This window comes from Pyrgilauda ruficollis, unplaced genomic scaffold (assembly GCF_017590135.1).
Source record: "Pyrgilauda ruficollis isolate IOZ18807 unplaced genomic scaffold, ASM1759013v1 scaffold62, whole genome shotgun sequence".
In the NCBI taxonomy this organism is placed as follows: Eukaryota; Metazoa; Chordata; class Aves; order Passeriformes; family Passeridae; genus Pyrgilauda; species Pyrgilauda ruficollis.
Genome location: NW_024527933.1, coordinates 1940746 through 1967020, shown reverse-complemented (window position 1 = coordinate 1967020; position 26275 = coordinate 1940746). Strand labels below are relative to the sequence as shown.

General features: G+C 46.2%; 1 protein-coding gene across 5 annotated transcripts in view; it reads right to left on the bottom strand.

The window, feature by feature from the left end:
• The window catches only part of LOC121362488 (DAB2 interacting protein), a 150799-nt gene that overhangs the window by 119571 nt on the left and 4953 nt on the right, over positions 1–26275 (bottom strand). For 2 of the 5 annotated variants that reach the window (XM_041484044.1, XM_041484043.1), the window contains exon 1: positions 6096–6508. The exons of 1 other annotated variant lie outside the window; for it this stretch is intronic. In XM_041484044.1, coding sequence (XP_041339978.1) covers positions 6096–6258 — 163 coding nt within the window. In that variant the 5' untranslated portion in view covers positions 6259–6508. Of the gene's footprint in view, positions 1–6095; positions 6509–26275 lie in introns of those variants that run through there. 2 more of the 5 variants (XM_041484040.1, XM_041484041.1) reach the window with 2 other exon arrangements.

Below are 26275 nucleotides of genomic sequence, written 5' to 3'. Positions count from 1 at the left end.
TCAGCATCTGAGGATTCCTCTTTCAGTGCAAATGTTAACGAAGCAAAGCTTTGGTTGTCTTTATTCCTGTCAGTGTTCTCCAAGACAATTGCAGGGCATGTTTTTCCTCCAATTGAATGCTTCAATGCTCAACTTAAGATGAACTTCTGGAGCAGTGTGAGAGCCTGGGATTCCTAATGAGCCTCTGGGAGCTGCTCGTGGTCCCAGCCTGGCTCTCCAAGCCAGACCTATAATAAAAACATGCCCCTCATGCAAGGAAAAATCCAATGGGCAGCACAAACCTGAAAAATTCAGGCCATGTGTTGCTCTAACAAGTCTTTTTAGAGTTTATGCTTATTAGTAAAACCACAACACTTGTCTGGCATTGCTCATCACCTCAAAGCTTTACCTTCAGCACCAAAGAAACATTAGTCAGAATCTTTCTTTTGTGTAGGTCTGGGGGCAAAAAGCTTCCAGAAATTACCTGTGGCTGACACTGCTCCTTGACCCTCACCAGCTCTAGATGGGGAATGGTTCACAGTTCTCAAAAAGCCATCCATTTTTCCATCCTCTGATTCCAAAGGGACCTGAGGGAACTCAGTGTAAAAGCCTGACCCTGAGGCTGCACAAAGCAGTGACAGGAGTCGGGAGTTCTGTGCACCTTCTTTCACAAGCACATACACAAACACACAAACAATTAGTGACTGACTCTCAAATATTCTCTGGAGTGCTGCAAAGGGAAGCAAACTACCCTCAGTAGTGTCTAAGCTGAAAAAAGCAAAACTGATAAAGCCCAAATGAGAACGTTCCCTGACCCTGCTCGTTCCCATCTTTACTGAGAGCAGAGTGAATTAAAGGATTAGAGAGTGCCTTCAGTGCAATAACTTAGGGGATTAGTGGCACACTAGAAGACCTTCAAGGGAAATACAGGTTTAAAAGCTTTAAAAGGCAGCTCTGTGTCTAAATTGTTTGGACTGCCACAGCTGTAAGGAGACAAACTTACTCTAATACATGAGTGATCATGAAAAGTCTGCTGAAACCCCTCGAAGCGTGTTTTTGGAAGCAATTCTAGTTTGGACTCAGACCAGGGTTTTTAACCTCTTTCTCATTTAGTACCCACAGCTTGTAGATAAAAACTCATTCTGCATTACTCGAGAGCAAATCTGCTACTTAATTCCTTTCAGAGCAGTCAGCCCCTCTCAGGAACACAGCCAGGGGAAAAGGATGGGACTACCAGGAGGAGGGGGCTGGAAACAGAGATAAAGGAAGAGATGAGCAAAAAGTGACAGTGCTCCTCAGAGATTCCCACTGCGGTTTCCCAGAGGAACTTTTACAACTTGATTCATTTTTGATCTCGCAGGAATTCCTCACAGGGAACACTCACTGAGTGTGGATGTTCCTGCATTTCTGGAGGAGGTGGGGCAGGTCAGGGTTTGCTGCAGGAGCAAAGGGAGTCGAGGCACTGCTGCCTCCCTTCCTGCTGAAGGGCCAGTCCAATAAATTTGCCTGCAATAAATTCACTCTAAATTTTTGCTTATTAAAGGGATTCTGAGATTTAAGCATTGTTTAATATCAAAACAATTCCAGAATTCCTCCATCACACACCACTTCCCAAGTCATTAAATTTAGTCTCGATTTTTACTAGACAATGAAGCATTGAACAAACACAGCAAAGTCTCAGCTGGAGCACTGGTGCTAAAAATAGCACAGCTGCCAGTGAATATTTCCTATAAACAGCACAGCTTTAAACATTTTGCATATCTTTTCTATGGGCATCTGTCAGCCATGCTGTTAAAATTTCAATGAAAGACTGCAAGACTTCTGTGGTGAAACAGAAAATGCCACAAAAGAGACTTGAAAAACAAAGCAATGATCATTAAAAAGTGCAAAGCAGGAAGGTCTCCTTTTCCTGGCATTTAAAAGACACCACCCTTGGAAAAAAAAAAAAAAATGAGCCTATTGCTAATATTTATTACTGGGCTCCTCACTTGCCTGCTCCCAGCCCTTAAATGAAAAACAAAGCCCTGCAGAGGTGGAAAGGGAGAAATTCCACCTGGCATTCCTTGTCCAATACCACTTTTTGTTAACGTGCTGCAGAACAGATTTTCAGCTAGGAAAGATTAGTGAGAGGTGAGTGCAATTTCAGTTGGCTTTAAATATAATAAAACCTCCTTAGTTGTTATGTCACTCTGGGACATGCTGGGACAATTTTCCAGTCACTGCTTCCCTTGTCCCAAGCGAGTGCCCCAACCTCCAAGGTATTGATTATTTGGGTATAAGCTGATCTCCCATTTATCACTTAAAAGGTTTTGATTTCATCAAACAGAGAGACAAAGACTAAATTCCAGCTGTTTTCAACAGATGTGCATCTGAATAGCCTGTGCTGAGAAAAAAACCCAGCCTGACCCTGGCCTCCCAGCTCAGTGTTCAGTGCACTGAAATTCTGGGTTTTGCTGAAGATCAGTCAGTTTTCTCTTCACAGCAGCCATCAAAGGAAACGAAGAAGAAAGTCTGTTTAATAAAAATCCTTTTCATAAAACACCTTGAAAAGCATCTGTGATAAACAGAACACAGAGCAAGGCATTTATGTCTGAGGCTGACAGAGGCAGAAGGATCAGGAACACTAAACCTTCAAGATCAGGAACTCCAGTGTTCTCAGATTCTCAGGGCTTTGATGCCAGCTGATTGCCTGCTGAGTTTTACACAAGAAAGCCCTGAAGCCAAAGCTGCATTTGGCTCAGAGACGGGACTGGGAATGGAGCACCGTGAGCGGTTTCTGTCAGCAAAGGGAATTTTCAGAACACTTCCCACTGACCCCCATTCCTTCATTGTGTCCATGAGTAAGGAGAAGCAGGGAGGGATCCTGAAGAAAGCCACGGACCCAAGTGCAGCCACAAGCAGGTGCTGCTGTCACTGAAAATTCTCCTTCTCCCCTCTCCGCCTCCCAAGTACCTTCCACTACATCAGATGGGTCATCTGGGAGTAATTATAATTACTGCCATGATTCCTCCCACAGTCCCACACATCTCTGAGCTGAACAGATGGTCCAGGGGTTCTGCAGGTAGATTTTTTTATCTACCTAATGTTTACCTGCAGCATGTGCTGACTCTCTGTGGAGAGCAGAGCTGGGGGTCTCAGGCACTGTCCTCCTTCCAGCAGAGATTTCCAGTGCAGTGAAGCCTGTCTGCTTTACCCACTCCCAAACAGGCACGGTTTCAATGCGCTGGAGGCAGGATCTCATCAGCCTCCTCAGAGCAGCCTTCCCCTCCTGCTTGGCTTTGCCCTCCCCACCAGTGCCACTGGTCAGACATTCCAGCCTGGGCCTCCCAAAGGGGCACAGTGACAAACACACTGACATGTGATGGATGTGTTGAAGGCACCAGGGCTGACCAGAGAGCTCCAGAACAGAGGGTGCCATCACATGAACCATTGAACAAGCTGCTGTCACTGCCAACAGCTCCAAGTCCTGGACATTTTTCTGCACACTGAAGCAGGCTGGCTCCATCTGGAGTCCCAACACAAAGCTCTCCCCTCCCTCCCTCAGATCCTTGCACAGAAAATGCAAACTCTGCTCACTTTGCCCATCTGGAAGCACCACAGCAGCTCTTTCCTGAGGGAGTGGCTCTCTCTGTGCCTCAGGAAGCAAAACCCATTTCCCAAACTGGGTCTCAGCCCTCCCAGAGCTGTGCAACCCCAGCCTGACTTTTCCTGCTGTTCCTGGGGCAGGATGGGCTCTGTCCCTCCATCCCCACCAAGGGCTGGCAGCATTAGCAGTGTCAGGTGTGGGTGGTGGCATTGCCACTGGGGGGAGAGTGGGCTGTGGCAGTAGATAAATACATGTTTTCAAACACGACTTTTGTGTGCCCAGAGCCTGATGGATAGAAAGCAGGGGGGGCTGGAAGAGGGCTCTGACTCACAGCAAAGGCAGCACCTCAGATTCCTGGTGCTCCAGCCTCAGCTCCAGCCCAGGCATTCATCATCTGGGATGGATGGAGCCCAGGGAATGGTCCCACACAGGGACAGGGATCCTGTGCCAGCAGAGATCTCCTCCTCCCCAGTAAATGTGTAAGGATTGCCTGATCCCCAGCAGGTTCCCTGTCCAAAAGCTTCTGCTGAAGTGACATCCCCTGGAAAAGATCAACTTCCAGGTATCACAGCCCCTCCAGCAGAGCCACAGGCTCACCTGAGCCCTGGGGGGATCTTGACAAAGGGTCCAGAGACTGCAGAGTGCAAAAACTGCCAAGAGGATGTATGGGACACACACGTGGCAAAGCAGACATTGCTAATTCCTGTGAAGTAACTTCAATCTGCCTGAATTTATGGCAACCTCCCCCCAAGGATCCCTGATCTCTGAGAATCCCAGAGACAGAAACTCCACTGTGGATCAGCCTTTGGGGAGGGGGCCTCAGCTCCCTCCTTCCTCCAGACTTGCAGGGTTTGAATTCAACATTACATCAACCCCAAAATCCAGAACCTCCTTCTGATTTCTGCCTTTTCCACAGCCCCCAGACCCCTACAGTTCATCAAAACTGTTAAGGAAAGTATTCCTGCTGCATTATTCCAGCACTTCCATCACCCTGCCCAGCCTGGACAAGCCCCCTCTGACCTGCTGTGTGGCCAGGCTGTGTGACACCACCAGTGTACAACAAAAACAGATCAAAAATAAAGAGAAAATGCTCATCCAGCTTTGTAAATCCCTTTCAGATGTACCGATAAGAGGAGATCAGCCACTGCTGAGAGGCAAGGATCCCACAGACAACACAAAATACTCCAGGAGAGATCAACAGCAACAAGATTTCAGCTGGTTCAAATCCAATTTCTTACAAACTTTCGGGCTGATTCCCATTTCCATCAAATCTGCCTGGATATTCCTTGTGTTCCTGAAAAATGATGCCATTGAGTTCACTTTGGGTTACCTAAACGAAACTGAACACATTTAGTTTGTCACAGTAACTGAAATGACAGTAAAATATTTTGGTTTTGCACAGCACACAAATAAAGAGGGAAAGGGAACTGGGACATGTTTGGGAGTTTACAAACACTCCTCCCTGACAGGCAAAACAACAAAAAAAAATCATGCAAAGAAAACCACTGTCTGAAGGAAAAACTGAAGCTCAGGGACTGATTTAGCTTCCTATTGTTTTCTCAGCAATGATTCAAAATCCTTAAAATCGTCCTGAGTGCCAGGAAAAGAGGAAAGAGGACATTGCACTGAGCTAAATCTTGCACTGCTAGAGTAAAGTTTAAAATCTGCTTCATAAATCAGAATTAACTGCATTGAGACAAGTCCAAGCCTGGATTTGCACAGACACCTGATGTAAAGTTGCAGTTGTGCTTTTTATTCACACAATAACAAGAAAAAGGGAAATCTTTTCAGTTAATGGCTCTGATTAGGCTCACAGCATGATAAATACACGAGGGCTGCCAGACTGCAGGGCAAACACAACCCTCTCCCCTCCTTTCTGAAAAAATTCAATAGGAAAACACTCACATACTCCCACTTTTTGGCTGCTTTAACGACAGGGAAAAGAACCAATAAACAGTTATTTCACAGTAGAAGAAAGAGAAAGGCAGAACAGCTTGTTTTAAAAATGCAACTGGGTCAGTTGCTGCCTCCAGTAGAAGGAATGGGCTGCCTGTGCCCTACAGAAACATCCCTCAGTGGACCTCCCTCCTGCTGATGAGGACAAATAACAAATCCTTTTAGAAGAGGATTTTTAAAAGTGCAAAGTGATTTGGGGCTTCATGTCCCACAGGTTTCTGCAATGCCTCAGGAGCACAATCTTCAGGCTCTTTGGAAAATCCTACCCCTAAACTGCTCTCAGCTTTGTCATCTCAACCCCCTGGTGACACTCGGCTCGAGAAGAACAAGAAGTTCCAGCCATACACCTCTGCAGAGACATCACCTCCAAAGCACGGCTCTCCAAAGCTCTGCAAGCATCACTGAGGCCTCCAAACACCTGGGGGAAGCAGCATCTCATTCCCTCCATGGCACAAACCGCAGAGTTAGCTGCAAAGCCGGGCTTAGCGGCACCACACGGGGGTCAGAGCAGCCAGGCTGGCCCCAGTCCCTCGCACACTGACCTGGTGCAGAGCCCCTCCTCATCCTCACCTACCTAGGGCAGCGGGCTGAGCGCGGCAAGGAAAGAGCTCGCAATTACCCCTGCTAAGCCTGTTCCGGCTGCGGGATCTGCTTCGCTGTCTCTGCAGTCGCGACCTCCGGAGCAGTCGGTAGTAGTAGGACGGTCTCCCAGAACTTTTCCTGCTGTTCATGGACATTTTTTGGGTCTATTTTACACACGCGCGCGCATGCAGGCACAGGTTCGCTCTCCCCTCTGGTGCAGGAGCAAAAGAGTTCCCAGCGTTTTAATGAACTGGAGGGTGGTTCTTTGGAGGGGAAAGGGAGAGGGGGGAAGAGGAACTCTTCACTTGACACATTTAAAAAGAAAAACAACAAGAAGAAAACATAAAAGAGAGAGAGAGGGGGGAAAAAAGGCAGGCGGCACCGGAGTGCATGTCTCAGCCGAGGGAGGACTCCAAGCGAGCAAGATAAACTGTGCTAACAACTCCTGCCCCCAAAAAGATAAGGCTGCTGGAGTAGGAATAGGAAGCCAGAGTTGGCCTGGGCTCCTGAAACGTGAAGCATAGGCTGGAAGAAATCCTGGACTGGATCCTGTCCGCAGACAGCAGCATCTGATCAAAGTGTCCTGGAAGGATTCGCAGCTGCCCCGGCCGCTCCGCCCTGCCCCGAGCAGCGGCCCCGAGCGCTCATCTGCTGCAGGAGGGATCGGGAAAGCTGCGCCGGGAAAGGGGATAATGATTTCCTAGCCATGGGACACATGTTAATAATCATCATGGAGCAAAAGCCCCGGAAAATAAAGTGAAATTTGAGAGGGGAAAACTTTAATTAGAAGTTGAATGAACAGAGCTCCAGACTCCCCTGGAGGCCCATTTCCTTTCAACATTCAAACTGAGTTATAGCACATCCCACAAATTAGAGAAAGGCCCTATTTACCATTTGGGTCCTGATGGCAGCGAAGATTCTGCCTCCGGCTCATATTGCTCCATAAAATTACATTTCAATGGGCAGAATTAACACTTTAAGCCATGGAAGAAAATACAACTATACAACTTACATATACATATATATATATATGTATATATAACACATAGAAGATTTCACTCCACCTTTACTGTTTCAAAAGGTCAGAAGTGAATTGTCCAGAATCCTGCACCTAAGCTCCTTCCCTTGATGGCACAAAAATGACTCTGAAGGAAGTGACAGAAAACATTTCAGAGACCCAGAATGGTGGCCAAGAACTGAATGCATGGCTGCTGCTTCTCCCAGGCTGGCAGGTAACAGAGAAACCTCATCCGAGTGGGATGAGCTGCAAAACAACATCTGCACAATAACTCTGTGTTGTGTCCTCAGTTGTCATTTTTCCCAGACTTCTGTGCAAATTTATCTTTGTGGTGTCTTATGACCAGACACAGGCTTGGCTGTGGATGAGCCCCGTTCCCCCGGAGCAGGAGCTTCAGCAGGAGCTGGAAAGCTTCCCTGGATTATCCTGTCTTGTACCTCCAGTAACAAGAGGCAGAAACTGTTCCAATTCAGCAGCTGCACCGGGACAGGATCCCTTCCCCAGCACCAACCATCCTCCCCGATTTTAGGGTTTCACACATTTCCACAGCCATGGAAAACACCAGAATTCTACACAAGCACGGCTTGTGTAGAATAGAATTCTACACAATTCTATTCCCATCGAGAAGTAAACCCACGCTGTGTGCCAGCCGAGAAAGGCCCTTCCAGGAGGAAACCCAAGGCTCGCTCTTCCCTGAAGTCCAGGCCTGGTTTTGAGGCCACACGTGAGGAATTCGGCGCCAGCTTTCAGGCAGTGCAGGAATGAGCACTCGGGAGGGCAGCGACAAGTTCAGGTCAAGGAGGCAGATCCCAGCTGGACAGCGGGGGCTCCCTGGCCCGGGAGGGGGACATCGCTCCAGCGGCACCGCACCCCACAGCACCACGGAAAAGCCTTCAGTGCTCTTCTGCCCTCCTCCTCTCAGCCAGAATCAGCTTCTTTTTCATATTTGGGTACATGAAAAAATAAAAATACAGGGACTAACTGTTTTCCAGATGAGCAGAGACTCGTGCTGTGCAGCTGATTCAATTCTCAAAAGGAGCTGAGAACATCCAGAACACAGTGATGGGAAAGGCTGAAAATACTGAGGTTTGGTTAAAGATTTGCTGTAGACTAGAACCCAAATATTCATGTGTCTCTCTGCAATTCTGTGTCATAATAACTGGGATGAAAGCTCTGAAGAGAGTCTTTCACAATTATGCTTTTATCACTAGAAATATCTTTAAAACGGCCTATCCAATTTACTTTTGTCATTCCCAATGGGAAAAAAAAAAGGCACTGATGGAAATGAAAGTTTAAAGAAAACTGTTTTAAAAGCTCACCCAAATTTAGATGATCTGAAAGGGGAAGGTTTGATTTTGGAGCCAGGTGACTCACGCTCAGAGCTCTGGGGATGCGGCAGAGGCGGCTGCTGGGGATCTCCTCAAGCTCTGAGGGAATGTGAGGTGGGAACACTCGGGGATTTTTATTTTTAATCAGACAGGTACCTTCAGAAACACTCCCACAGGTGACCATGAAGCAGGAGAGGTTAATGAGGGACTATAAACTATATATATGACAAGAGAAAGCAGCCCTATATAAAAGCATAAATAAATGGTTGGGAGTTGTGTTCCAGTTTCGCCAGCTTGGCTCTGTCTCTCTCACTTAACATTTTTAAAGGATTTAACTTCAGATGCTACAGAGCAGCAGGCAAGAAAATGAACAACCCACCTGGGGGGGGATGTGACTGGGCTGGACCTTTCCAATTAATCCAACACTGCTTTGTTTTCTTCTTTCTCTACTACATTTTTCTCTTTTTGAAAGCCACACCCTGCCACAAATGTTCTGTGTACAGCAGAATCTGCCACTCACAAATGGGGGATTATGAACTGCTCAGGAGGAAAGCTGACAGCATTAAATCTCTGTCTCTAAAATAACACATCCCAGGCTGGCTGCTCCCTCCAAAAGGCAGCTGGATGAGCTCAGTCACGGAGTTCTGCTGGATCTTTCAGGAAAGAGCAATTGCAGAGAAATGTAGCAGTGATTTTTGGGGTGTTAACTCCTCCTGCCGAGCACTGAACACAAACCTAACCCATGGAATTAAATATAATTAAATACTTGCCAAACTGTGGTAAAATACCCAGTCTGAGGCACTGCTGGGCTTAGGCAGAGAACTCAGCACCCAGGGCTGATCTGGGTGTCACCCACTGCTGTCACCATGCCCTTAAAACTTCCTAAACCCAGAGCCCTCAGAATTTATAGCAAGGAACTTGAATTCCTTACTTTGAAGGTGGAAGTTTCTGTGCTCTGTCAGTGGGGTCCAGTCATCCCCAAAACCCTGATCTGGACAGGTCCGAGGATGCCCTGACTTGTTCACACACAGAATTCATGGCTCTGAGTCCAGGCTGCCTCTGAGACAGCAACAGCAGCCTCAGGGATTTCATTTCAGTTTCCCAGACTTCTTTCATAAAGAAGTGAACTGCAGTTTTCAAAATTTAAACTTAACAAACAACAAAAAAACCCCCAAAACTTTAACTAACCAAACAACGAAGAAGTTTTGGCTTGGCTGGCAGAGAGGAGTAGTGGGTATCAGCTTAATTTCTAATTTGCATTAGGCCAATGAACTGCAACCCCAATTTCCCTGTCACATGCAACCCCTAGGTCCCTGAAGAACAGTCGTATTCCTCCTGAAGTCCGAGGGAAAAGGAGGAAGGGAAAATCTGTACAAAATATCTCCTATACAACCCAAGAGAAACAGTGTTTCTGTCATCTGTCAGTGCCCCCAGACATTCTCGGTGTCTGAGTTTGCTCAGAGCCCATAGCAGACTCCAGCCCAGAGCACTCTGGAAGATCTCCAGGGATACATCAGCTCATAAGCAGAGCAGGGAGGAAGGTAATTTCCTTTGTGTGAGGATAACTTAACTTCCAATTCAGCTGTACCCACAAAAAAAAAAAAAAAAAAAAAATTAAAAAAAAAAAAAAAAAACTTCAGTGACTTATTTGTTTGAAGACTTATGAAAGAAAGTTTCATACACACAATTAAAGTAAACTAGTTTTGTTTAGCATTTTAATGGCACATGATTATTTTAAGAGCACACATAGGCAAAGTAGTTCACTTACCACCTGAAGTAGAATGCAGCAGCTTCTTGAGAGCCTTGCAACAACAAAATGGTTTATAGACTGGGGATCAAAATAAGAATGAGCATTTACTTTAAATTTAGGCAGAGAATTCACTGCTCTTCATTTACTGAATGTGTCATAGCTATCACAACACTGTGGATTACTCTTGCTGAGTGTATGGGCATGAAATCCAAATGTAAATGAAAAGCAGTCACTACACACATTATAGATATTTAATGATATTAATGAGCAGAAAAAGCAGTGCCATATGAAAAAGCAAGAGGAAGAATGCACATGTGAATAATGAAATATTAAATAGGTGTTCAGGTGGTCTCCTGGAAGTTAAACCAGGACACGAATTCTTTCAGCATCACTGTTCCCTCCATGCAGACTGTGCCTGTTGTTTACTCTCATTATGGTCATTATACACTACGGCAGGGCCAGAGATGCAAAGGAGGATCAATGTCCCATTGTTTGGGGAGCTGCATCACCACCAATTAAGAGCTGACTCCTCTGCATGGCACTCCTGAGCTAAGGAAGAGCAGAGTATTGCACACCCTGCAATAATGAAGGTCTCAAGCCCATTCCATGAGTGGAGAAGTGAAGCCCTGAGTGCTTTACTCAGCATCACGTGCTGGAGCAGAGTCAGACAGAACCCTGCACCCCTTATCCTTGCCCAAAGAGTAAATGGAGCTTCCCCACTCCTGAGACAACTCCCTCAGGATGAAGAAGTATTAAACATAATGATCTTTTCTTCCTACAGCATCTTTTATCCACCAGAGCACAGACACTTCTGCATATTTGCTTCTGCAAATACTTGCTCAGTTGAATGTACTTAAAACACATAAACTCAGGTAAAAAGAAAAAATCCAAGGAATGTGACCAATATTAAGTGGGGAAGTCAGTTATTTGCTTCTAACAAATAATGTCCTGACTCTCTTTAAGAAAGAGCCATAATGTATTTTTTAAATGTGAATAAAAGAATTTCTCAGATATCACTATCCGAAACGGAAGGGAAACGACACCTCCAACTCCCAACGAGCTGAGTTTTGGATCGCATTTAAATTTCTGCAGCTCCTTGGTGGTGGGAATTCACAAGAGGCTGGCTCCAAAGAGGCCAACTTGTTATCCCAGGGCTGTGTGTGACACGGGGGGAGCAGAGGGAAGGGTCTGTGGGCCAGGCAGGGCACGGAGGGCCAGGAGAGCCGGCGTGTCTGAGAACCCCGGAGACATTTCCTGCACCCACCGTGAACTCCGGGAACGGGGGAGAAACACCGAGCCTGACTCAGAGCACGGCACATTTCCTGCCCACTTCCCAGCAGAACAATGGAGCTAAAGAACATCAGCTTCTCCCATCAGCTGGGGGAGACCACAACAAAATCACTTCGCTTGCTCTGCTGACACACAGCACCCCACTCAGGTACATTGGTTTATGACCTGACTGCTAATGATGCTAATAAAATTCACAAAGTCAAAATCCATCTAAGGACTTGTGCTAAATTTCCAGACTTAACGAAGCAATTAAACACATGGAGTCCAATGCAATGGGAGAAGAAACTTCTACCAGAAGCAACATCCTGTGCCTCAGAGCAGCCTGCTCCTTTCAACAGGAGGAAAAACCCAGGAGTGTGAAGTCTCCACTGTACAGCAAAAAGTCCCAAGTAAAAAGAAAAATCTTGTACAAATCCCTAAATCAAACAAAGCCCCTCAGACGTAACTGGGAGCTGCACAACACTTCCCAGCACTGTGTCTTCCACGCTGAGCTGCTGGCAGGAAATATTTGTTTAAGCAGGACTAGTCTTCCCAAATATCCCTCATTATTAAAATAAAATGTTAGCAGTGATTCATCGAGTGATTAACAGAGTAACTTCAACTCTGGGTTTCCCAGGATCCCCCCTTTCCTTCTCCAAGACAAAACTGGGGCAGTTCTGTGCTGTGATCCTGGAGGGGCTCGAAAGCAACCTCAAAATCTCACCTGGTCCAGCCTTCAGTGGGAAGGGAGCCCAGACGATGATCTTTACTTTCCTATCTGCACAGTTAAATAAACAAAACCCACATCACCTCTAGGTTAGGAATCTAACTATGAGATGTAATAACAAATTACTGTAATAAACTACAAAATCCGCATTGACCTTGATCAAAATATTCATATAACAAAACAAATTAACTCCTAAAAAGTATTTTTACTTTGTATTTCAGCAGTAAACTTGCTATTGCGTTGCTGCAGGGAAGGAGTTGATAAAAGTCTGGCATCACTGCCTTTCTGTGCCAGATTTATGGGTTATTATTAGCAGAAGGCTCAGCTATCTATCCTGAGTTCTGTTACAGTGGCTTTCCAATGTGGCGTGCTAAAAGGTCAGGGAAGAAACCATGAACCTTTCAGAAAGCTCCTGCAGGGCATCACTCTCCTTGCCTGCGTGGAAGCTGAGGCTGTTCTAACCCAGGTGGGGAGAAGAGAAGCTTTTCCAGGTGCTGCAGAGCCCAGGAACTCCTGTGCACACAGAGAACTCCTCCAGTGTCAGGAGTGCCGTGGGCTGCAGGGAAGAGCCCCTTCCCTTCCCTTCCCTTCCCTTCCCTCCCCTTCCCTCCCCTCCTGATGCCATCTGGACACCTGAGGCTCCCCCTCAGCAAGAATCAGCTCTTGGGGTGTTTAATCTCATGGCAACATCCACTGACAGCAGCATCTCTGCTGGCAAGTGAAATGAAAGATTAACTTGATTACACATGGTATGTAAAACTTATTTCCTGATTAATTAATAGATTAGGCACTTCCAATTCATGTTTAAATGCCTGATAATGATCTCATGCTCATATAACAAATCACTGATTTATATACACACAATCTAAACTTCATTTTTCATGTGACAGATTATTTTCTTCCTTTCCTTGCCACATAATTTGCAAACTCCACTGCAAATATAGTTGCTTGTTTCACTTGCTTTTTGGCATCAGATGACTCATCCAAGGAATATTTTGGCAAGAATGATCTTTAGCCATCTTCCTTATCAGGCTGACATGACAGAGTAGCACAGAAAACACCCTCTGTTTTAAAAGAATTCCCTGTTAACAAGTTAAAAAATGAAAATGTAGCTATTGTTTTTAAAGAGGGCTTTACAAAAGTGACTGGAAATCCTGCAATCAGTTTTTAAATACCATTGTGAGGGTGGTTTATTTAAATTTACGTTTTTCCTTCTGGCATAACAACACAGGGCTGCCCTGAGAGATGTTATTGTCCAAGAGCAGCTGATTGCAAAATGTGGAGAGCCTCCTTCAAACAACAGAAATATGAAAAACACTCCAAGAGCAAAGCATGGGCTGGGATGTTTTGAAGTGTGGAAGCTCAGGGCACCAACACCTCCAGTGCCTGAGCTCTCGTGAGCCAGGATCCAGCACTGGGAATTCTCACCCTGTTGGGTCCTCACCAGCCCTGAGCAGGGAACTGGCTGATGAGCTCATAAAGGACACTCCAAATAAAAATAACAGAAAATATCTAGCAAGGCACATAGTGACCAATAATGCTCCTCTATTGCAGCATCAGCTCAAACTGGTTTTTTTTGCTTCTCTTCCTACTTTTTTTGTACTGATTTTCCACTCACAAGTGTATGGAGTCTGTATGTTCCCATTCCACTAACACCCCTGTTACATTTTTAGAGAGAAAAAGCTACTAAAAACCACTCTTCCTACTGAATTTAGATCCTTTATTCTTCTAATATACTAATTTTTCCTGGATTAACAAGTCTAACATGACATCCACATGGCAGCAGCCTTGGACGAGCTGGCTTGGGGGGTTTGTACAATTCATTGGTCAAAACTCCACACTGATGCAAAGAAGCAAAGTTTGTCTGTTTGGTGTTTTATCTAAGACAGCTGGGTGGCCTCAAAGTGATTTTGGGAGGAGACACAAAGAGCAGCTTCTTATTACTACAGCTCATGCTTGGTGATGAATGGCATTGCAGGAATCATCCTCCCATGTCCTTTTTCTCCACCCTAAAACAGAACTTGGTTGCTGATCCTCCCAACAGGGACATCTGAGGTGAACTCTGTGAAAAGAGAACACCCCCCAGGCAGGGCAGAGCACTCCCAGCGCTGGGGATGGGGCATCACATGCACCATGCAGACATTCCTTGGGTTTTCACCAGGGAAGAAAATGCAAACACCTGCTGGAACTCCGAATGCAGGATTTCAAAACAAATGCTATAAAGAACGAGGAGTTCAGTGGCACTTTGATACAGAACACCAGTGAGTGTGCAGCCCCTAAACAATGCACAGGTATCCATACATTGATCTGGATCTATTTCTAGAGCTATTTATCTCAGGGCAGCAACGGCTCCTCCGCACTGCACAGCTCCCACCAGGATGCAGCCTCACAGCTCAAACTACACAGTCAGTCTTTGCTAATCTTGGCCTAACTCAAAACTCTACTTATCTTTTCCTTTCTAAATCATCCCCAGGACAAGACTAGAATCTCTTTTGAAATGTAAAGGTTCTGTAATAAAATTTAGAAGGCACATATGGTACAAATATCAAGCGTGAACATCTCTTCCCATCTTGTACGTTTCAAAGCCTGTGCAAACAGCACTTTTCCCTGGTTTTGATCATGCAGCCAAAATGAGTCATCTGTGAACAATTATGGCTCTGGCAGGGGCCTGACTGTTGGAGAATGAAAGGAAACACTTTATTATTGAAATGATCAGTATGCCAAGCTGAGAGGCGACTGCAGAGAATGTTAAGAGTCCTTTATGCTCCTTCAGCCAGCAAAATTGAAAGCAGAGGATGCAGCACTCCCCTCTCGGACACCTGAGAACACCTGAGTTGAGAATGGGCAATGCAAAGCACGAGGAAGTGAGAGCTGTGGAGATGAGCAAGGGAATATATGGCAGGAAAAGAAACACAACCTTAAAGCAGGAGGCCTGGCTTAACAAAGTGTTGGTTATTCCTGGCTTAGTTCTCCCAGGGGAGTTGTGAACGTATTAAAGGAACACACAGTCAGAGGCCTCTGTGCTGAAATCTGAAACTATTAAAGGACATTTGTTGAGAGTTTGGGACTGGCTGAGTTTAGCAGGCTCTTCTGAAAGGGGATGAATGGAATTCCCCTCGAGGAGAAAAAATAGCAACGAAACAATTTAGTAGGAACACGGATCTCCCTATGTGCAGCCCATTTCAGCAGTGATGCTGCTGTGTCTGGGTTTGCTGCCAGCAGGGACTAGGCAGGATCCCCTGGAATTCCAAGGGGAACTGGGGAACTAAGCTGCTTGCTGAACGCTGGGCAGGGCCAGGGAGCTGGGCAGGATATTGGTTTGATGGACTTGGCAAATGAGACAAGCAGGAGATGATTTTAAAACTGGACTGTGAACAAGCAGTGTATGAGCGAGTAATTCCTGTCCTCTTTTCCAGGAGCAGCTTGCAGAGGGAGGGGGAACAATGTGGTGATCACCACCCAGAGCCTACAGACTATTTAAAGACCATGAGGGTTGACAGGATGACAAGGGAGACTCATGTACACAGAGCTGCTAATGGAAGGTGTAGGGGGGAGATCAGGGAACAATCTGGGAAAAACACATTTTGCACTCTGAAATTCAGGTCCAACTCCCAACAGAAGAGATGCTGGAGGAATTTGAGATCAATATTCTGACAGCAGGACCTCTCAGTCTGAACACTAGCTGACAAATACTTCTTGCTGTTTCTGAAACCCTGAGGTTTGACAGCCTTTGGAACAGATTATCCCTCCATCACCACAGTTTGGGCAGTGCGGATCCAAAATGAAGTGCCCTGGCAGGCCTGGAGCCCAGGCTGGGCTCACAGGCTTTACAGCACGTGAGGGTGCAGGCTCACCAGTACCAGGGGATTTGTGCTGGCCAGGGCTAAAAGGGAACCTCCCTGTGATCCTGAGCAGGGCAGGGAATGTTTACAGGTGTGGTATTTGTCTTTGCAGGAATCAGCCTTGGAAAAGGTCAGATTCTGACTTCTTCAGTCTCACAGGGACCAGGAGCCCCACACTTACTGTGTCAGGGCAAACACAAGAGACTGCAGATTCCTGTTACTGAGGGGGTTTTGGAGGGTCCTGTTTAGCTCTTTGTACAAAGGCACTTTTGCTCCTAACAAAGCTCATCAAGGCAGGGCTGCAAACTTCCTCCAGATCTCCTCCAAACAAGACAGCCTGGCAAGCAGGGACACACCTGAGGTGGTAAAACACTTAGCAGCAACGCTGAAAACAGACACCAGGAATTGGAATTTCCCAAAATGCTCATTCTTTGCAATTCCAGGAAGTAGCCCATGGTTACCTTCACACAGTAAGTGGCAATCCTACATGGAAGGCTTCTTGTTTCAGTCAGGAGCAGGCTGGAATGTCATCTTGGCATGACTGGAGTGCTCTTTTTGTTTGGGTCATGTCACTCATAAACTTCCTTCCATAACACACTAAGCTGGGTATAAATCCACATAATACAGGGTATTGTGGAGCCTTTCCCAGCTGTGGCCAGGCTGTGCTTTGCACACATGCATTGTACACCTCTCTGCAATTTGGTTTGACTTTTCTGAGCGTTCCTAGGTCACAAACAACCCCTCAGTGTCCATCACTGCGTTGACTATTGCAACAGAAATGAGATAATTTCAATTTAAACCATATAAAACAGAGACAGTGTCAGTGGTCTCAGAAAAACATTTGTTAAACACACTGAGCATGGAGGAACCCGGGAGAAGGGAGGGAGCTTTTCCAGCTGAAAACGCCAGAAACGCCAGTGCTGTGTCAGCACGTTAAAGCCTGAGGAAAACTGCTCTGTTCTGTTCTGTAAATCCAGCTGCTCACAGGGAATTCCTTCTCAAGGCAGCACCCGGGAAGTGCCCAAGGTGCCAACTCTGCTGTGGCCAGCTCTGGTTCTGAGGCTCCCTCATTTCAGCACCGGCCTGGGCTGTTCCACGGCACAGCTGTACCCAGACAGGGCTGTACCCCAGCAGGGCTGTCCCCAGGCAGGGCTGTACCCCGGCAGGGCTGTCCCCCAGCACGGCTGTACCCAGCAGGGCTGTACCCCGGCAGGGCTGTACCCCGGCAGGGCTGTCCCCAGGCAGGGCTGTCACCAGCAGGGCTGTACCCAGCAGGGCTGTACCCCGGCAGGGCTGTCACCAGCAGGGCTGTCACCAGCAGGGCTGTACCCAGCAGGGCTGTACCCCGGCAGGGCTGTCACCAGCAGGGCTGTCCCGGCTGGGCTGTACCCCGGCAGGGCTGTCACCAGGCAGGGCTGTACCCCGGCTGGGCTGTCACCAGCAGGGCTGTACCCCGGCAGGGCTGTCCCCGGCTGGGCTGTCCCCAGCAGGGCTGTCACCAGCAGGGCTGTCCCCGGCAGGGCTGTCCCGGCTGGGCTGTCCCTGTCCCGGAGCAGGGCATCGCAGCTCCGCTTGCACGGCTCTGCTGCCGCCCGCCGGCCGGAGGACGCCGGCTCCGCCTGGGATCGCTGCCACATCCCCGGGACGGGGTTAGCGCTCCCTCCCAAGAGCGGGCTTCCTCTTAGAAATCCCTTTCTACGGGGATTAGGAAACATGTTCCCTGTTTTTTTCCCTGCCCAAATGCTAAAGAACATGAAAAAGAATAACATCCCTTTTAGTGAAGTTTGTCACTCTAAGCTTCATTACTTCCAGCCTAAAAAACCCCAACAGACTGCACATCCTTCTGTTTTGAAATAATAATTAAATAAAGAATAGTCCAGGTGAGACCATGACAAGTCAGCTGAGGAGTAAAGTCAGTGGCAATGCAGCAGAGTTAAACACGTGTAGGTTTTATTTCTAGTGACACACTGAGGAACAGTTCCTAACTCATGGTGCTGTATCCCAGGTAAGTTCACCCAGATTTCACATACAAAGAGGTCAAGTGGGTTTTTTTGGACTTGCACTGCATTTTCTATTTTGTTCATGAAAAAGGAATCAAGTATATAAGAAGCTGACCAGTCTGAGAGCAAATCAGCAAAACTCTTACACCTTAATTCCAAGAATATGACTGAAGGAAATCTGAACTGCCCAGGTTTCATTGCTTCCATCTGTAGCAGCACACAGGCCTGGGTACGCTCCCAAGCTTTCACCCAAATCACTTCCTGGCCATCACAAAGGTTTTACAGCCCTGCCTGGGAGCCTGCCCAGCTTTCCCAACCTGCTTTTTTCCATGTCATACTAAAAAGCATATGTGGATTTAATAATTACTAATCCAATGACTGCATTACTTTACTGCGTACAACTGAGCTAAACGTGCCAGCATCAAATGATCCCAGAGCCCTGGACAAAAGTGCACGTCTGGAATAGGCCTCTGCTTTCAGAAACACGTGGGATGCAGCCAACAACCACCACGGAACACAGCCTGTGCCCAGGGCAGAACTCTGACCAGGAATGTGACTCCCAGGTGGGAGCTGAGGATCAGAGAGCTGAGGTACGGTGTCCAGCCAGTCTGAGGCACAGCAGCACTTGGAACAGACTTTTTTTTCCTTATGAAAAGGGGTCAGAGAAGCATTGAAGAACGGGAGTTATCGCTGCAGTGCACTCCCACCCCTTGGCTTGGACACAAGAAGAATCAAGGACCTGCTGGTGATTTGTGACCATCAGAAGAAGCAGTTTCCCTCCCTCTCGAGCCCACTGTGACATGACAGCCATTCCCAGTGAATTTCCCCCTCTCCCATGAAGAGGCCCCAAGATGAAGCACACAGAGGATTTTGGTACAGCTGCCTCATCCCAAGCAATGCTGTCACTGCTGCTCCCTGTGCAGTGCTCTGACCCACGGGCCCAGCTTTGCTCTCCAAATGCCCAGAGCATCTCCAGCCCGTGGGAGGATGACGAAGAACATCCCACCAGGAGCACAGGAGAGGAGGTGGAGGAAGCTCCTGGCTATCTGCCAAGCCTCACCACTCTGCTTTTTCATTTTTAGTTTCTGCTCTTTGCTGCAAAGTTTCTACTTATGCTCCCATTTCCATGGCAACTGCATTTCTTGCCTTTCTTCTCTAGCATTAAATTTTTTATTTGATTTCCCTTCTTCCCAAGACATGACTCTCTTTTCCTTTTGTAAAAAGGAATTAAGTGTTGTCTTCTCTTTGGTTGTTGATATTTTTAAAGGAGGTAGGAGACACTTTCACTCAGCCACAGAATCTGTCTAGAACAGCAGCAGAGATTTAATCTCCCAAGGAAGAATGTCAGGGGATTCCCTTGCAGAAAAGCCATCTACTGTAATTATCTTAACAAGGTTATGACATGTAAGAGTTCCAGGTACTGTGGAACCCAACATTTTTAAAAATTGCATGCTCATTTGAGACCAGACCGGGCCATCTTTTCTCTACAACTAAACATTTTAATTTCTTTTTAAAGCATTACTTGTGATTCTTGAGCAGTCTCGGCAGAACAGTTTAATATTGGAAGTGCACTAGAAATGTGGTCTTCAGTTCCAGACTGTAGGAGAATTCAAACTTTTCACTGACAATTTTCTCACCTGGCTGGGAGAGAGATGTTGGAGTGAAGCTGAAGGACCCCTCTTTCCCCTGCCATGGTCAATCACCCACAGCAGTGCCCTGCACACCCTCACACAAAGCACACAGAGACAAAACCCTCACAACTCACGGAGCTTAAGCTAATTAATTTGTCTTGCACTTGTCATGTTGGGACTGAATCAATCTGACAACCTGAATTCATTTGAGAAGGAAAAAATTTGTCAGAATAGCAAAACTGGATTAGATCTACCAGTTTGGTTTTTCCAAGTTTTAGCTTTACCATAAACACAATTTGCATGCTGCAAAGCCCTGAAATAATACAGGTTTTCGTGTCAGTTCACTATGAAAGAGTCTCTCCACATCTAAATTCTCCAGCACATTCAGGCCATAAACTGACCCTCCTGTACAGCTGTAGATTACCAGGTTTCCAGTCTTTATCTCTGCCTGGTGGGATTTCACAGTAAATTCTTTCAGGACTGAATAAACAAAAGCAGCAAAACCACAGCATTTGGCTCATAAGGCAATACAAACAAATCTGTCCATGGGTGCTATCTTATTTGCAGCACATGTGCACAGATTTACATGTAGGATTGAGGCTTAGTGCTCTGTTTATATTTTCATTATTATGTACCCCAAGCATAAGGTAAATTGTATAAAGACCAAACTTGGAACAACTTTAAGAGTGAGCTGATCTTCTCAAATAATTTTATGAACCCAATTTTGCAGTTTTTTAAGATTCTTACTACTCAGAAGAAATAAGGGAAATGGGTCAGAAGTGAGGAGCCCAGTCTACCATACTTGGTTCATGTCTCTCTCCTGCTCTTGAATTCCCTCCTCCAAGGAATATCTAGGTCAGGAATTCACAGGATCTTATAGAAATCTGGCAACGTTCAGTGTGCTTGCCAGCCAAGCTATTTGAATTGTCAGATATTAAATATGTGTGCTAGGATCTGTACTGTAAAATCCCATTACAACTTACACTGTACATGAACTCCCCATGGATTGCCTTCACTGCAGGCCAGGTCCCCCACTTCGAGTCAGGGTCAGGAGGAAAGTTTTAGACATCTGAGCACGGCCTCCCTGCTTTCTTCCCTCGGAGCTCCCAGGATTAGGGATTCAAAGAGCTGCTTTAGGCGTAGTCCCCTAAATCGCAGCCATAATGCGGCTTTTATGTGGCCACGGACAGGCTGCATGTCTGCACTGTTTCAATTCCCAGAGTGGGGATTGATTCAGGCAGACAGCAGCTTACTCAGCTCTCTCAGCTGCTGTGCTGAGGCGAGAACATCCAGCAGCCCCTTGCTCATCCTCGCTTGATTTAATGATTTGCTGGCCAGACTACAGAGAGCGGCTCAGGAACTCCTACCCAGCGTGCCGTGATTTGTGGGTTGCTCTTGCTCATCTGTAATTGCAACGAGAAATGCTCATCAATCATTGCAGCTCTCCAGCAGAACGTTGGGAGATACAGCAGTGGAGAGCTTTCAACCTGGCCTATCTTTTCGAAAACATTCTAATCCTGTAAATAAAGATCTGGAAGCTGTCTCGGTGCCAGGACGAGAGCAGCTCCTTCCTGATCCCAAGGGGCACAACCATCCCTCAGTGAGAAGAAGCAATATTCCTTCCCTGAGAGCAGGGACAAGAGGAGGCTGGGAATACAATCTGCTAATCTTCATTGCTGCAGTCACCAACACCAAACTCCCAAGTCACAGAATCAAAACCTTTTTTTCCCAGCTCTCTTGGAGCCCCTTAAGGCACTGGAAGGGGCTTTAAGATCTTCCTGGTGCCTTTTGTCCAGGCTGAAGAGCCCCAACCCTGTCAACCTGCCTCCAGAGCAGAGGTTCATCCTTCAGCATTGTCCAGAATGTGAGTGCCCCTCTCACATTCCCTGTGCCTGAGCTACCTGAGCACCATTGCAAATGTTTCCTCTCCTCTGTGAAGCACAAGTTGAAAATCATCATCACTTAGTCTCCAGTGAGACAAGAGAATCCCTGTAGGTAAACCCAAGACTGAGTGGGGATTCCTGGGAGGCTGCACTCCAGATCTCTACAATCCTCATCACCCTCGTTATTGCTCAGTCAGATTTGAAAACTTTTTTCCAGCAGCCCTGTGAGCAACACACCTTCCCAAAAATGTCCAGATTTGAACTGCTCACATTCATTTCCTGCAGTCGAACAGAACACAATCTTAACACGATTTATTGAAACAATTAAAATTCAGAAAACAAGCTTCTCCGTGCTCCATAAAGCACAGCAAATTTATTTGCTGCAGTCAGTAAAAGTCTGCTGCCTAAAGCTGTGCAGTAACTCAGCAGGGCCTGGCCAGGGACTGCAGGACCCTCAAAGCTGGGTTGGGGTAATCAATTAGAGCTGGGTCTGCACCAGGGCTGCTGCAGGGAGCCCACAGCTCCCAGGCCCTTCCACACCTGGAGAAGCAGAAAAAAGGTTCAGGAAAGAAAAGCCTTGGAGGGTCTGTGTTCAGCTGCCATGCCTACCAGTCCTACCAGTAACTGTGACAAGTTTTGAAGCTGTACATTTATACTATCCAGTATTCCAAGTTCCCTTAACCAAAGACAAAATAGAATGGATTTTTCATCCACCAAATTAAAAAAAACCTCCCTAATTTGGAATTATTGGAATCATTACAAATGTGTAAGAAGGCTGCAAGCATTTGGATACACCACACTCAAGCCCCAGTACATACATTTATGCAATGAAATCACCTAATTTGAAACAGATCACCAAAAAGCCAGCTTGCATTTAGCCTGCCTCAAAGAAGAGATGTCACGCTAGAGATTTTCCCAGTTACTTATAAAATAATCAGTTCTTTAAAGTTATCTGGTTTGAGAGGCAATTATTAAATGAATTTAGAATATAATTGCTCTGAACAATGATGAACTTGTATTATACCCTGAGTAAGCACTACAGGCAGGTGATAAATTGCAAAAGTAATGCTACATCAGTTTAACTTCCTGCCGAGTCACCCTGAACTGCTCCAGCCTTGCACAAAATAGCCCCTGCTTTCATTACTAATAAAACACAGAATTAATTACTCAAAATAAAAGAGGTCTTGAAAGTGTGCCCAGACACTGAACCATGCTGGCTTTTGCATTCTTTTTCCCTTTCTTTTTTCTCCTATAAATGAACCTCAAACTCATTCCTAGTTATTTCTTCAAAGCCAGCTGCACCACACGAGGTTTTGTTCCTGCTCTCTTCCATTCCCAAGTGGATGCTCAGGACCTGCACACACATCAGACACTCCAGTCACCATACTCCTCTCAAAACACTTCAACTGATGGCTGACTGCATCACAAATTTCATTTTTCTGACTGGATTGTGATAAAAAATAGCTCAGTTTGGAAATCCGCTCAAGCAGTGGAAATATTTTAGACCGGGATCCAAATCTTTCAAATGTCTAGTGCTGGACTGGAATTCTCCAGGGACTTCCAGGCAATTCTGCTCCAGTTTGAACAAGAAGAATTCCTGGCTTGTTATTATTAACAGCTGGAAATCTTTATTTCCCTACTCTCCTGTAAGAAGGATTCCAGCTTCTCCCAGAATCTCACCATTATAGAACATGAAGGTTTAGAGCTGTGCCTGTTTTCATCTCAGCAGTTCTCCAGGAATTTGCTTAAAGATGAAACATCACCCAAAGTTTCCAGAAGATTGTAGCTCCTGTCCCCTTTGTGTCACACCCCCCAATGCTGACACGGGGTTCTGGCAGTGGGTGACCTGCATCCTCCTCCTCCCTCAAAGCAACCTTGTCACGAGCACCAGGAAAAAGCCATAAAACTTCTTTAGAGAAACACAAACACAAGGTTCCCACCAATTCCTAACCAGAGCATTTAAAAGCTCTTGGGCACCCATCCAGCCCTTCTGGCAGCTCTGTGTTCATGGACGAAGAGAACGTGGGAGAAAGAATCCAACCAGCAAAAGGAGCCTGAGCAGCCAAACAGCTGCACAGGGACCCCAGTATGGCTCTGCAGGCTCATTCTGTAGCCCAGCAGTCTCTGCATGTTCATTCTGTAGCCCAGCATGGTTCTGCAGGCTCAGGCTCATTCTGTAGCCCAGCACAGGCTCTGCAGGCTCAGGCTCATTCTCTAGCCCAGCAGTCTCTGCATGTTCATTCTGCAGCCCAGCACAGGCTCTGCAGGCTCAGGCTCATTCTGCAGCCCAGCACAGGCTGGGGTCTCACTGTCTGTGGCAATGTCCCTGCTCAGCCTTGGGCACCTCCTCTCACCTGGCTGACCCTGAGCTCCAGTTTTGCCTGAAGAGACAAAACTCTTCCTTCCCAGAGAGCCCAGCTGGGGCTGGACCCTCCAAAGGAGAGGCCTTGGAGGTTTTCTGAGTGTCAGAGACAGAGTGGAAGGTACTTCATGGGCTCCAGGGCTCCCCTGCAACACCTCCTGGTGTAAGAACATCCTTTCAAAGTCAGTTTTCCAGTTCTCTGAGGCAAAAAGTGACACATAACGAAGGCAGGATTTAGAGCGTGGGCTGAATCTTATGTGAGAAGATTCTGACTGCAGAGGTAAAGTATTGGCTAAATTTTATAATGATGGAGTTAATTTTGTTGCTAAGAAAAGCAAAGGCACGATGAGGACTGGCTCCAGAGATTACACAGTGTGTGGTCTCTGCACTTGAAGAGCTCTGCACAGCACTGATTCATGTTACATCAATTACTTTAACAAAGTTAGATTCAGAATAATATTTATAAAGCTGAGATCCACAGACCTTTTTGCAATCACCTGGGTACAATCACCTTATTCACAAAACTGACTATAAATTATGCTAATCAGTGAAACACTCAGAAGATGAAGAGAGGTTTCTTGTGTAATTTTAAATGGATTCCTATGAAAAAATTTGGAATATATAAAATTACAGAGTTTCAGTGTGCATTTCTATTTGAATCTCAGATGTCAGCAATATAAAGGTTAAAGCACTATGATCAGGACATTTAAAATATATCATTTTTATTTTTATTGTGGGACCCCTTCTATGTCTCCACAATGATTGAATATAATACTGGAAGGCTTTGGTGGACACAGATGTCATCTTAAACACCAATCCTGACCACTCCGGTGAAGCCTAAATGAAATGGTAATTTTGCTCTCAAGACAGTCCTACCTCTGACTCAGTCCCTCTGTTGTATTTTATCATTATCTTAATAATAAACCCTTTCATTTGTGGTTTTGAGAACATAAAATTAAGCAACACAGTGAGATACAGGTTTCTCTTCATGTCCTTTGGGGGGGATAATTTAAAAAAATATTTAACTTTAGCCTACCTCTAATGTATATTTCAACTAATGGCAAATTCCTGAGCATTATTCAGGTGAGACTGCACCTGCTGAGCAGTTGGTACTCCTTGAAGGTCATCAGCAGTAGAATGACCTTCATAAAGTGTGTGGTTCTTCTGTAAGCCCTGGGATGTCACAGCAGAGGGGCTGACACTCCCAAGGGAGGGTTCTGCCAGGACCAGGAGTGTTCCCTGGTCATGGAGAGCTGCCAGGTGCCTCCTGCAGAGCTGCATCTCCACCTGTCCAACAACACAGGACCTTCTGTGGCTCCTGAGCAGCCAAGGAAGTCGGGAAAGCACAGCCTGGGAGGTCACTGCCTGTGAAGTGATTCCCATCTTTCAGCTCAGGCACAAGAAAGGTAACACTGCACATGGTTTTAAACAAATCCCAGGATTTGAGGTGAAGCACAGGAAATCCTGTATTAGGTGTGACATCTGGCAGCCCTTCCTTAGGGCTGGATGCTGGGAAGTGAGGAGGATAAATGGCTCCCTAAAGCCAGGACTGGGCTGTGGGCACGGGCTGCCCCGTTAGCTGGGCCACTGCTCTTCTCCAGGATCAAAGGGAAGTATCCCAGGCCTGTATCCATGCTGCCTGCCTGGTTCACAGAGCACAGCTTCTCCACACTTTTTGCCCAGGTTTCTCTTTGCTCAAGTCAGATTTTTCCCCTTCCCCTACTCTGCTCTCTTGTTACTGCTCACAGCTCATCACCAGGCTCAGACACAGGTGACTCTTCACCTGACTTTGTCTGATGGTGTCTCAAGTTCAGATTCCATGGAATTAAAATCACCAAACAGAGGTTACAACTTACAGAAGTTATAACTCAAACAAATTGATCCTTTTGTAGGACTCACACCCTTTGCAGCCCACTCCTGATCCCTGCAACACAGCCCTAAGGGCTGAAACCATTAAGGAATGTCCTTGTGTGTGGATTCTTCCTCCTTTCCATGAGGTTATTTGCAGACACATTAAACAGTGCTGCTACTTGGGACACAAAATCCATTAAGAGGAGTGATGTGCTAAAATTAACTACGTATTTGTTTTCTCCTCAGTTTCTATAGAACACGAGGAGAGATGCAGATGGTTAACAGCACTGAGATTATAGTGATAGCTGTAAAATTTGATGACTGTTATCAAAAGCATCGTATGGCTTATGAGAGCAAGTAGCAATTAAAAAAAAAAAATAAATAAAAAAAACCTTCCAAGCTTACCCTGGACAGGGAACAGGAATAGCAAAGGGGGTTTAAAGCCAGTTTCATACTAAAGGATTTATTAAAAATAAGAAGATTACTACTTCAAACCTTGACAGACACAGGT